General features: G+C 37.6%; 1 protein-coding gene across 3 annotated transcripts in view; it reads right to left on the bottom strand.

Moving 5' to 3' along the window:
* Window positions 1-13,925, bottom strand: part of rab6ba (RAB6B, member RAS oncogene family a) — a 94,372-nt gene extending 80,447 nt beyond the window's left edge. For 2 of the 3 annotated variants that reach the window (XR_014538062.1, XM_083570066.1), the window contains exon 1: window positions 13,656-13,925. Coding sequence is in view for 1 of the 3 variants with exons in the window: in XM_083570066.1 (XP_083426192.1) it covers window positions 13,656-13,725 (70 nt within the window). In the remaining 2 variants the exon portion in view is untranslated. The remainder of the gene's footprint in view (window positions 1-13,655) is intronic. The other variant, XR_014538063.1, reaches the window with a different exon arrangement.
* Window positions 13,926-14,397: the final 472 nt, after the last annotated feature.

A 14,397-nucleotide genomic window follows, 5' to 3' on the forward strand; every position in this document is an offset into this window, starting at 1 on the left:
ATCCCATTTCTGCACGGGAAACAAAATGTTCCAAAATAAGATAGGACTCCTAGAAAAAAAAAATTAAAATGCACGTTTGCTCTCGCCTACAAACTGAAAGAAAATAGGTTTTTAAAAGTAACAAATGGCTGACCGAGAGATCACAAATCTACTGGTATGACTAAATCCTACCCCTGTGGTCCTCTTCACTGCCAACTCATAGCTAAGCCTGTCATATCCCAGCCCTCACCTTAATTTGGTGAAGCAGGCTCATGAATTATTGCAGGCTTAGAGCTGGAGGTCTGCTCCATGTCCTTCTTCATCATGGCCAAGGGCCAGCAGAACTGTTCTGCACCACAGTGGCACCAGGGCAGATAGGAGATAAGCCCTCTGTATTCCAGCTAGAATTTATATGTCCATTCCAGCCTGTGATAGCATGTTGTGGGGGCACTGATAGTGTTTAGCATGTTCTTAGTACTGATTCTGAACCCTCTGAGAATGCAGATTTTCAAAACCTAGAAGTGGAACCTAGAATCTGTATGACTAGTAATATTTACTAGTCAACCAGGAATTCAAAGGCTCTTCCAGGTCATGGCTGTTATTTAGCTGATTTGTAGCAAAGAACACCCTGAACCACACATCAGAGGCTACAAGATAAATTTTCAGCTTTAATGCTTTTAAGACTGCACTGCTAACGACAAAACAAAATACAGCAATTCCCCGCGATAAAACGCTATAAACGGACGCCACTGTTTTTTTATTGTTTAAGTCGTAAATCATCCTCCCACACACTTTAAACACACACAGAAAGCATTTGCAAGAATATAGCTAGATCCATTTTGTGTAAATTCGTAGAAATACAGTACACTGTATCACATTTATAGTGAGTACATGTACTGTACAGTATACAGTTCTGTAGTAGTGTAGCCTGTGCGTAGTGTCCTATGACGCCAAAAAAGTGGCTAAGTTAAAGATACACGTCACCGCATTCTTTACTTTCATTGGCTAAATCTTGTGACGTGCGTCTTTAACTTTTATTTTACATCAAAAGACCTACTTCGACCAATAAACAAGCAGAAAACCTACAGATTTCTATAATGTAATGCTACTCATTTCTTATGGTATGTACATTGACATAAGGAAGTGCTTACTGTATTGTTGCATAATTTTTTTTTTAATTATTTTATTAGTTCTCCGTTTCTTTTAATTTCTTTTAGTTCTTTTAGTTATATCCGAAAGAGGTGAATGCAATTCCCTGATAAACCAACGGCGTGAGATTCAAACCGCGGTAAATCTGGGAATTACTGTAAATCGATGCGGAAAATAATATATCTGTGTATCAGGTTATCCTATTTAAGGACCTACCAGTCATTAAAACTCATTTGGGTGGATGAGCTGGCGGCCGAAATCTGAGAGCATGCAGCATGGTGAGTGAGCTCCATATATCTTAATAAAGGATGAAGAATATAGCAGGGTCTCAAAGGTTTTTCAGGATGTTTAACTCTAGCTGAAGAAAAGCCGGTAAATCTATGTGGGGTGGTGGTATCTTAGGGGCTAAGGTATTGGAGTTCTGATCAGAAGTTCAAAATCCTAGGAACATAAAGCTGCTGGGTCCTTAAGCAAGACCATTGATTAGTTAAGTCATTCATGGTGATATGGCTTTGCTTCTCTATCTCTGCAACCCTTCATATTCTCGCTGGGTGCTATCTCTATGCTTATTTCTGTTTCATGCACCACCTGTACAGATTTGCTACAAGGGGTCACTCTTGCTCCATCGTTTGTAGCACCATGGTTCTTTACATCTTCAAGATTTAACTTGCTTAACTCTTTCTGCAAGAGCAGCAGCATCATACTGTATCAGACCTAATCCACCAAGACCAAGAATGTTTATACCCCATTTCCATAAATAAACTCTAGCTATCTTCATCCCAAGAGTTACAATAGCTAAAATAAACGAAAGTCGTGCTGAATAAGGGCGTCTCTCGAATGCTTTAAATGTTAACGTGAATGTAAAGAGCAATCTGGAACAGCCTCTTTGAGCAGGCACACACCTATCTATCTGATCTGATTCTAAACTAGCTGAGAAGGACTGCTGATAATTAAACTAGCCAGTAACTGCTTCACAGTTATTTTCAAACATTCAACGTCTCCTCAGAGGAGCAGAGATGAATGAAAATATTACATGGCCATTCTTTGCAACCCGTAGTGGAAATCAAGAATTGAATATCGAATGAAGCATGCAGATAAATACATGCATTAGATGCAGATGCATACATGCAGTGATTAATTGTTGCCCTGATTTATGCCAAGCATCTATATTTCTATAAGCCAACAAATGCAAATGCAATAAACCAGAAGCCAGCAACTCAACGCACATCTCTTATTAGTAAATCTCTGATTTCCTTATAATGTTAGAAGAATTGTGTGAGTGTCTCCTCCACAGAATGCTCATGCGCCTCCAACAAACAATGAATCACCGTAAGGAAATTACTATTCTAATCATCCCTCACTTTTATTGTCAAGGTTTCATTAAGTTCAGCCATATAATCAATATTTTAACTGACAATAGCAAAGCTTATTAAAACTAAATAAAATCCAACAGGACATGTTTAAGGTGCAGGACGCAAAGGTCAAAAGGGCACAAGAAAAGTAGAACAGAAGGCAGTTCCATAATCACAAATAAAATGCATTTGTCCTTTAAAGATGGCTGACATCAGATAATGCTATGATGCTCTAAAAATCACTGATACAATTTAATTAAAATAATGTACCAATGCACATGCCTTGAAACTCATACAGTGAGTACAATGAAACTCATACAAGTTCTTTAAATTCTCCTGGGCAAAAAAAAAAATCATGTTTGCAGCCACAACCAGCTCCAAACTCCCCTTTTTCCAACTTTAAAACGATTTCTCAAGGTATAACAATTTTTCAAGGGTTTTTTATTGACTTTTTTCTACATTTATACATGCAGACATTTTGTAGCTGCAAGGCATCAGTCGTCAAGTGTATTGCTAGTTGTCAGAGTAGCGTTTGGTTGTTGTAGCTAGCAATCCACTTTTGATAGCAAATCAAAAGGCAGATCATGTGCACTCCTATCGGTAGTTGCTGCACCACATCGCTTTATAAATGCATAAAGTGAACGTCTCCTCTGCTGGCTTACGTTTCCTGATGCCTAATTTTAGTCACTACGTTCGAGATAGCTCATGTCCCCGGAGGTCACCAGCTTTCATTGAAAATGAACGGACTCCAGTCTCTTGTTTTGTTGCGAGACGCTGCATTTGTGAATGTAATATTAAGCACAACTTTTAAAGACAGTTAAAAGTTTAAAGGTCTTTAGTTAGTGGATTCTTCATCATATAATTAGTCGTGGAAACCCAATAAGGCTGTTATTCAACCAACATAGTCTTATGTCGAAACATTTTTCATACAGTATAACAGAATTTTCACTGAAACAATAGGCCATGTTATTTCATCAATACTGTTTATATAAGTCTTAATAGAAAGCAGTACAGTTTCATTGGTTTCAAACAACCAGCACAAACAAGTGAAACCTTTATCAGCTTTACAGCAACATTTGTCTTTGCCTCATGATAATGTCTGCTAGAGCTGCACAAAGTTACGTCTGCAATACAGATATCAGCAAAATAAGCAGTTTGTTCATTATAATTAAATTCTAAATGATGTATTTCAAATGAATGATGGCATATTTTATCCATCTACATATCAATACATTTACATAACATTCATAAACAAAATATTTATTTTATACTGGAGATCAATCAATGACTGTGACATATTACAGATTTACCAGGTTATTTTAATATATTTTATGGCATAGGGCCATAAAAAAATCTATGTCTGTCTCCATTACTCATTAAGTGGTTATACTGAGCAAAGCATTATGGGAAATCTACAACAAATATCTTCGCCTCTGCTGTCAATACAGCATTTACTCTGCGATTTACAGCTCCGGCCTTCTCAGAGTGCTCCAGTTTGGTTATGGTGCTGCTGACCTCGACCTCCGAATCGATACGCACAGCTCTAGTGCAGCTCTATCAGCAGGCAGCTAGCAAAGGTCAGAGCATTACTACATTAACTATGTTACTGTTGAACATACACTATTCCTGTACGATGCAAAGACTCGTTTTCATCATTCATTATCTGGAGTACTGAAGGAATCCATCCCAGATCACTTCTGCCATCTGCTCTGTAAACGTGTGCCAGGTTTGGCTCGGTTGCCAACGAGAAACGAGAAAGATTTGTCAATAAATTAAAAAGAAAAAAGAGATATCAAGGGAAACCGTACACCGTTATTTCATATATTCTGACTGGTGCTCATAAACAGTTTTAAGAGCTGCCTGTGAGAACTTATTGTATTTCAAAACAGCTTCGATAATGGCTTCTGGAGAACTGAGATTTTTTCACCCACCATGAACCAATCCCATGTAGAGAAACTGCCCACATGCAGGACTGCTGCATTCCCAGAAGGTGATGCAATTTATCAACCACGTCCTATAAATGAACCGGGCTGCAATGATTACGGAAATGAATCAAATCTTACTCAAATATAACATTTCTTTTGTCAGCATGTATATTTAGAATATATTGCATAATATCACATTAGAAATTAGGATTGAATACATTAGAAAAAAATTATAAAATTGAATAAATAAATTGAGACTTTTTTAATTTTTGTTTTTTCTATATTTCTCAGATTAAGAATTTTTATACGCTTTTACTTTAATATGATATTTAAATGTTTTTTCTGTTTCTCAAGTAGTGAATAAAAAAATGTCTGATTTCTATCCTTTTGTAACTGTAGCAAACAATAATAGTTACACTTTCCTTGAAATCTTAGAGCAGGACTGCAGGGCTTATTGTGTTTTGGGACATGGCCAGAATCATCTAGCGATAACCTTGAATATTACCTGTAACCATAGTAACTAGCTAGGAGACATATTTTAACAAGAAACTCTCTGACATTAAAGATAACGGCATGACAAGCATTTGGTTTGCCGGAGCTTTATGGTGTTAGTTGTGCAGTTTTACTACTGTAATACTGCAACACTGGCCTTTGCGATAGTAATATACCAATATGCAAATAAGCCTCTGACTATAATAATACATTAATTAGTCAGTGTTGTTTAAGGTGACATGAGCAGTGTGTGCCCAACCCTAAAGCACACACATGAGTACAGTACATAAAAGACATGATGCAAAATCTTCCAATGGGCAAGAAATACATTATTAAAAATACAATTTCAATTAGTAATAGGAATAAAAAATAATGGTTAAAGGTTTGGAAATTGCATTTTTTTTTGCAACTCCTTTCAGGGAACCTTTTTTAAAAAAAATAAATATTGCAAAGGGAAGGAGAAGACAAAGAAAACTCACCAGAGAATCTCATTAAAATGCAAGAGGAAACCATTGAGCACTAAAGAGAAACACAAGCTGTGAAGCAACAGACTGTGCATTTTGTAGGTGCACACAAACACACACACACACACACACACACACACACACACACACACACACACACACACACACACACACACACACACACACACACAAAAACGCAAGTATATGAATGTACAGGCTCCCGCAGGAGCAAAAAACAGACTTTGCAAGCCTGACCAATCAAGTAACAGTAATGTATAATTAAAAAGAGCTTTGCAAGTCTGCAGAAAAAAAAAGCCTCTGGGGAGGGAAGAGTTAACATGTTAGCGCAAAGGTTCTCAGTTCCAGTCCTGGAGAGCCACTGCTGGGCCCAGTGTGGTGTTTTCCATGCTCCAGCTACACTTGACCCAACTCCTGTAGGGCTTGATAATTAGCTAATCAGTTGGGTCAGATGTATAAGCAGTACAAAAAAAGATAATCTTGTACATTATTGTGAGTGGCCATGTCTGGAGATATTGTAATAATTTCAATTGCTCTTAATTTTTTTAAAGACGTTTATAACACAGCTCACAAAATTTCACATTGTCTGGATTTACTGTATTTCTTGGTTGGGTTAGGTCTATATGTTAAACCATACTTCTCATTTATGAACCCTTCCCCCTTTGTATAAACCGGTAAAATTGACTTTTGCCTTATTGTTCTCAAGCTTTTTAGATTGTGTGGTACTTTCATAGATAACTGAATTTATCTGCATTTAAAATAAAAATGGCCACTGCATAAAATGAACTGTTGTCCCCTGAGCCAATGTAATTATATTTCGATTTCTTTTTGAATAATACAATTATTTTCCTCTCTGCTTATAAACAGTGGCACATTCATCGGATTTCTTGTTGTTATTATTCAGAAAGAATAAATAGCACACAGAACAATTTACCCAGCATGTCACCTCATTCAATAGCTTATATATTGAATTGTAAATGAAGCCCTAGGAGTGCACTAACAGGAACAACAGTTTTAAAAGAAAAAAATTATATCTGGTCAAAGCCAAGATATTTGATCAATCTAATAGAAAAGATCTTAAATGTTGCACCTGATCCTGTGTCTAATAAACACCAAGGCATATTTTCCCACCTGTTCGACACACCTGATTAACAGCATCACTGAAATATTAGCCTAATCATAGCTAATAAAAGTTCAACTGGACAACTGAACCCTGTTTTATTCGTATTTGCCGTAAGAAAAAGCACCACAGAAGCTGTTCAAATCATTCAATAAAGCGAACAACGATTGCCACTGAAAGGCTTAGGCACATCGGCACTGTTTCATCCTTCCACTGTCTGAGAGCTCTTCGCAAATCAAACACCGACAGCATTAAAAACGAGGGACGCATTCATCTTAGCCATTATCATTAAGATCCTGAGTAAACATCAGAGCAAATCAATAGGCAGAACAGTGGAGTCACATGCATCAAGTGTACAGAACATTCCAGCTTTCATTTGCCATTTGATTTGCAGAATACTGTTGCCTAGAGATGTGTTGATTAACAGATTTGCCTCCTGATCAGAGCCTACATGAGCAACCCAGTGAGTCAGTGAAATACACACTGCCACTCGTGGCTTTAATTACAAAACTATTCCACTGAATTATAATATAACCATTTTACTCAAACTACCTGAATGATGACCTACGAGTAAAAGGAAAGCAGGGCCCCTTGCTGACTGGGTGTGGTAAAGTAAAGTAATTGGTGTGAACAATTTGCACAATAGCCTTGTTCATTACACTGAGTCAGGAAGTTGGCAAGAGATTGCATTGTCAATGAGACCAGGCTTCGCAGACTGCTGAGCAAAAAAGAAATCCCTAACTGACTTGCCAACTGGCTTGAAATTCCATGGATTTAACTACAGAAGCTATTTCAATCTGGATGACGGCCAGAGAAATAGAGGACAAAGTTCTTGACAAGTCATTCATCATGTTTCCCATTGAACATTCCGAAGCTCATGTCCTCATTTTCCTCGTTCTTCCTCATTCCTCCTCATTCCTCTTCATTCTGCAACATCATTCTTTCAGCTCTTACAAGACATTTCATTTTCATGTTTCAAATGAACTGTGTCTTATTAATGAAGCTTGGTTTCTGAAAGGCTCATCTAAAGGGGGTTGCCAGATTGCAGCTGACAATCGTTTGGATAGTCCTGCTGCGAGTAAGAAATCTTCTGCTGAGATCCTCAAACGACGCAAACTGACAGAAATATTTCACATAAGTAGTTGTCCAATATTTACCCATCATGCACAGACAGGGCTCGGATGCAAGTGCAGAGTTTTGTTGAATGAAGTAGACAAATCAAAAAACAAAACAACATCAAAGTCAATAGGCTGGGCAAACTATTAGGTGAGAAGTAGACAGATTGAAATAAATAAACAAAACAGAAAAGGTCAACACTTGATTTTGAGTAAGACTTCGCAAATATACACCAGGACCACAAAGACACACAATGGTAGCTAAGTGATTAAAATGATCGCCTTCTTATGGTCATGAGCCCAAATCCCAGCACCACCAAACTGCCCTTGAGCAAGAATGTAAATGTAAATGTAAGTCCAGAACACAAAAACAAGCCATGTGTCTGGGTTTGTAGTCCATTGTATAGATGAGGATTTTGAGAAATTTAGTTAGGTTATAGGTCAGACCATTACCAAATGGTCCTGACATGCCAGGACAGAACTCGCTAGACTGAAACATGTGTGCTTGCTGTGCTTTTCATGCATCACCACCATCACCAGTGATAATAAATGATGGAATATGACCAGGTGGGATTCACGGCTGTCTGGCCACTAGCATGCCACCAATAGGGGGTGCAGAATCGAAGTTTGTTACTGAATCCATCATCAGTTAAACACCGAAGGAGAAAGTCCCTGAGGCGGAATGGTGTGCCACAGCCTGATAACGGGCCACAGTAATGTTATCTCACCCAGACTCACTGACGACCAGGAGACTGCATCCGTCTCATCAAGCCCTCTGTTGAAATGCTTAATTCAGAGCACCATCTTGTTGTCAGAATTACAAATAGGGAGGGTCGGGCTGCTTGGACAGCTCCTTCTGAAGAGTCTTCTAATCTCCCACCACATTTACTGTCAGACTCTTACCTCTCCGCCCAATAGATTCCCTCCGGTCACTTTCCTCTCTTCTTTCTCATCCTCAATCCCCTTATCTGCCTTTGTCTCCATTCAAGCTATCCTATATTTTCCTTTCTTTTCCTCTCCCTCTCCCTTACTTATCCCCTGAGACTGGCCTAACAAAAAAAGCTGTAGGGTTTGTTTATATTCCAAAGTATCTCTGGGACTAATTGCCATGCATTAGCAATGTGTGAAGAGGCACATGAGCTGTCTAAGAAAGAAAATATGCATAGTACTCAAATTAGCCGACAGGTAAAAAGAGCTCAGAACACTGAGAATGTGCCAGAATGAACAGCATTTTGCACAAATCAGCAAAAATGTAAATGTTGCATTGTGTGATGAATCTAGAATAACAAAGTTAACAAGTAAAAATAGATAATTGTTCAACCATAAGATAACCTTGAAATAAAAAGTACTGACAGCAAAGCTTGGTTAATCTCCTATGGCAGGCACTGACATGCCCTCACTTACATCCTGTTATCCATTAAAGTACATTTACAAAGGATTTCCTTACCGTCTTTCAGAGACGCTCTTTCAGCATGATCGTGGACTGACGCAAAACACGGGCTTGCAACAAAAATCGATACCATGTCTCAAACTGTGAGAACAAAGTCATGCAGCGTTACTGCTTCACCAGCCATTACAAAGAGAGCTGTTGCAGAGGTTATTGACTAAGCATCAAGTCTAATGGCAGAAATCTGTTCAAGCTCACACAAACGGAGCAAAAGCCTGTGCTTCGTGGAACTGAAAACACTTTTCCCAGAATATAATTTATCATCTAACTACAATTACTTTGGGAGTTATTTGCATTTAGTCATTTGATTCAATGTTTCTATACAAATAAAAGCAGTCTGTAAACATGGTGTCAGGGATCCACCAGCCACACCTTCACCTAACCCACCTATCACTCCAAGCAGCTCTCCTACTTACTAATCATCTACACCTGGCCCTCATCAGTTCTCACACTACATAACTTCCATTCCTCCACCAGCTCCTTGTTTGTTCTACAGTTTAGGCTAAGGAACACTGTTGGGCTACCCAAGCGATGCAGTTTGGTTTATCTTTGTGTACGGGACTCTGTGTGTTTTGTTGCAACTGTCTAGTCACAGCTTTCACCAGGGTTAGTTAACCTGGAGTTTCGTTGCGGTTTGCCGTTTTCTGACTTGCCCTTTTTGCTCTTCATTAAAAAACCTTCGTGGATTTCACTTCGGTTTCCGGTGCGTTCTTCAGTCTGACAACATGATCTTAATTCTCTAATAGGTCAATTTTGATCTATCTTTTGTTCAGTACTTGTCATATATCAATAACATTTATTTGAATCATTGATCTGAAAACAATGAGTATATTGGTCATTTGCATAGTTTTCATAAACAGAAATTACTGGCACCCTTGGAAATAATTAAAAAAAGGTTTTGAAAATGTTTATAGAATATATAATGAAAATAATTCTGATAATTGTTTCCAGTAATAAAACTGCAATCATTTTTGCCACCGCTAGAAGTTCTAATCTGGATCTAATTGTAGCCAGATGTTCCAAATTAAACTTCACTTTATGTTCATCCATGATTCTAAAATCTGTGATGACCTGGGGTGACAGTGAACAAATTGTCTTAGTCATACTTCCAGATGGAAAGGAGGACAGAGTAAACAAAGTATTTTAGACAAACAGTGACAAAATGCCCACATAAAATGTTACAAAATGTTTTGGAAAAATTCAACACTGTAACAAACATGCCTGGGGGACTGTTTTCCCAATATGCATTAAAAAAGTATTTTTCCAACACTCTAAATCCACAATTAGTTGCCTCCTAAATACCAATAGTGATTTGGAAGGTGTGCCAGGAGAAAATATTTCCTTTCATCTAAGAACCTGGCAACTCAAGCAGGGCTTGGCATAAAGTGACAGATGATATCATATACAACCCTCACAGTTAAGCAACCAGTTTAGTATATCTTCTCAAGGAACAATACAATAGAAATTAAACTTATTTTAGAGCTTGTATAACAGTACAGATTTACTGTCCTCTTAAAATAACTTACAGCCATTGTAAATAGAGCTGGCAACAAAAGTAAGTACACCCTAAGTGATAAACTGTGATAACTATGCAAAGCCACATGTCCTATTCATCATGTTCATGTTTTTGTTTGCTTGATAGGACCATACATATTTGTGTATCTTGCATTAGAGCAGTTACAATTTGCTGCTTTGAGTACAATTCTCTCCTACTCACCACTTGATGTTCAACATGGTACCTCATGGCAAAGAACTTTCTGAGAATTTGTCAAATTAAAATTGTTGCTCTCCACAAAGATCGTCAGTAGAAGGCATTAAAGATGGCTATAAGAAAATCAGTAACACCCTGAAACTTAGTTACAGTACTGTGGCCAGGGTCATACTGAGGCCTTCCAATACGGGTTCCACTCAGAACAGGCCTGGTTCTGTGCATCAGGTGCAGAAGCTGCTTCAAAAAACAGATGCATGAGTGCTGCATTGCACACTGCAAAAAGTCAGGTTGCATGGCTGTCATCCCAGAAGGACGTCTCTTCTGCAGCTGGCTCACAAGAAAGTTTGCTAAAGACAATCTGTCCAAGAGAATGAATTACTAGAACCATGTCTTGTGGTCTGATGAGACTAAGAGGAAATTGTGTGGCCCAGATTGTGACTCCAGACCTGGACCCTATTGAGCACCTGTGGGGCATCCTCAAGCGGAAGGTGGAGAAGCGCAATATGTCCAACATCCAGAAGCTCTGTGATGTCATTATGAAGGAGTGGAAGAGGATCCCAGCAACAGTCTGTGCAACTCTGGTGATTTCAATAGCCAGGAGGATTAAGGCAGTGCTCAAGAACAATGGTGCTCACATCACATTTGTTGCCAGATATTTAGACAATAATCACTTGTTATTTTCAGAGGACAGTAAATCTGTACTGGGATACAAGCTGCACACTGACTACTCTAAAATATATCCAAGTTTTATTTCTATAGTATTGTCCCTTCAGAACTTTGTACTCACTTTTGTGAGACTTTTGTAAGACTGTGTATTTACAAGAATGTGTATATATAGAGTGCCCACTGTGACTCGTGACCCGTACAAGATCTACGGTTCGATGATGCGTGAGCAGCGCAGCACGTCGTCCAAACACAGTACCCACAACACTATGTTTACTCCCCACTGTTAAGTATGATGAAAGATCTATGATGATGTCCAGCTCTCTTTCCTCCAAAGACCTTGTTAGGATCACAGCTTCATAGACTATATAGTATTGGAATATGTCTGACTGTCTCTACAAGAAGCTACATATGGGTCAATGTTCCAGCAGGATTTTCAGCAGCACAATTCTCCAAAACATAGATCCGAATCAGAACCAAAATGTTTGAGACTTCACACCAGTCCCCTAAACAAAACTCTATTAAAATTCAGTGAAGTGAGCTAAAGAGGATTTGGAGAGATTGTGTATAGACAAGTGCTCACTTGTATTCGCCAATCTCATCAAGCAGAACAAGAAACTCAGAATTATTTTATGTTATAACATAGCATAGCATAGCATAACATAACATAACATAACGTAACATATAATAAATAACATAATGAATAATAGTATAGCAATTATATTGCATATTTTTACATGTATATAATTTTGTTAAATAGATAAGTTTTTTATTTTTTTCTAATACATTTTATTGAAGGTAAAATAGTCATTTAATCATAAACATAATGCACCTTGAGCTTTTTTTTTTTTAAAAACACATTTTTACAATAGGTGCCAATACCACATCATCCAGTAACGTGTTTGCACATTTCAGTTATGCAATTTGGTGGCAATAAAGCAAACTGAAAAGATTAAACATTGATTTTCTGTAAATTAATTCTATTAAATTTTTAGCAACAGTTTGTCAAAATGTCATAATTATGTCTGAAACCAAATTGAGGTTTGTATTCTATTTAATCCATGTTTTGGCATTTGCATAATAATAAATCCCAAATGATACTGGAAGGTATGAATTGATTAAAGCATTCACTGCAATATGTTTCCCCTTTGGCTTTTTTATAATCTCAAATCCAATCCAGAGACTTGTGTAACAAAACCAATGGCATTCACTAATACGAACCATTATTCTATATGCCAAAGTGAAAGGAGATTCCTCCTTTAGCAACCAGTGCCTGGACTAAGGACTATCGACCAAAAAAAGACAAGGAATCCATCACCAGAAGACTTTTTAGATGCACCAAAGTGTCTTAGGGCTTAGAGCCCCAAATGATTTATTGGTTAGCACACATCCGCCTAGGCTGTACAAATCCAAGTGACACGCACAAGGGGCCACGTCTAATGCTGATGAGAGCTTTCGCTTTACTCCTCATTGTTCATCAAGACGTTGAAGACCAAATGGAGGCGAGTTGACATTCCCCAGGGCGAATCCATGGCAACCTTATTCCATTGCATGCAAATCTCAATCTCTGGTGGAGGCATACAAGCAATCTTCAGTCCTCTCATATGAATAGGACCGTATAGGACTGTATAGCTGATTAATTCAACATATAGCCAAACTGTTCAGATCTGATGAATGCCTAATTGTCTAGACACCATCTCCAAGTTCTGCCGGTCATCCACGAGACACGTTTTTGAATGCAAATTGCCAATTTGACATGATGAAATAGTCGGTATGAGAGCCAGTGATATATACGGCATTATACATGATCCTACAGGATACAGCTACCTAAGTTCAGATCAGCCACCAACACTTTGGGTGTGTCTCAGGATCCCTATTATTTATATATTTCTTTACACAGGCATCCTATACCAAGTGCAGCAGCTATAATACAGAAGGCATCAGAGGAACATCAGACACTCAAACAGAGGATTATACATCCAGACTATTTTTTCTTTCATCATCTGTAGATTATTGACTGCACCAGAAAAACAGACGGTCATGCATATAGAATGCATCTCAATAAACACCATCAAATCACAGAACATGATCACGTGCAAAAATGAAGGTTTCACATCATTATGTGTAATAGAGAGAAACTTATGAAGTTTATATAGATGCAGACTGTCTGATCTGCAGAACCATCACATGCAAAACAACTTCTTCCAGGTTGACACTCACCGCTTTGCTCTCCAAGAAAGACCAGCTTGAATTTCCTTAAAGGGTTCCCGAAGTCGTTGGCCACAGACATGTTTTATTTATTTTTTTAGATGTTGTTTTTCTTGTTGTTAAGTGTGTGTGCGTGTCACTGTGTGTACTGTGTATGTTTCCACTGATTCAGCCTCCGGCGTTCAGAGTGCTGCCTCTGTAGTAACGGTGCTCCGGAGATGCTGCACCGGACTGCCTGGCAGAGTCACTGCTGCCGCGCATGCGCAGTCTGCAAGAGCCCCCGCCCTCTAGCTACGAATAACGTCATACTGGATCGCCGGTTGTTTTTATATATATATATATATATATATATATATATATATATATATATATATATATATATATATATATATATATATATATATATATATATATATATATAAAATATATATATATATATATATATATATATATATATATATATATATATATATATATATATAAAAATATTTATATATATATATATATATATATATATATATATATATATATATATATATATATATATATATATATATATATATATATATATAAATTATGTACACAATGAATACATACATAATATACACTATATAATATATATGTATACACACACACACACACACACACACACACACACACACACACATCCTCTGTGTGTGTGTGTGTGTGTGCGTGTGTGTGTGTGTGTGTGTGTGTGTATACATATATATTATATAGTGTATATTATGTATGT

Source organism: Silurus aristotelis (assembly GCF_946808225.1).
Source record: "Silurus aristotelis genome assembly, chromosome: 2".
Lineage (NCBI taxonomy): Eukaryota > Metazoa > Chordata > Actinopteri > Siluriformes > Siluridae > Silurus > Silurus aristotelis.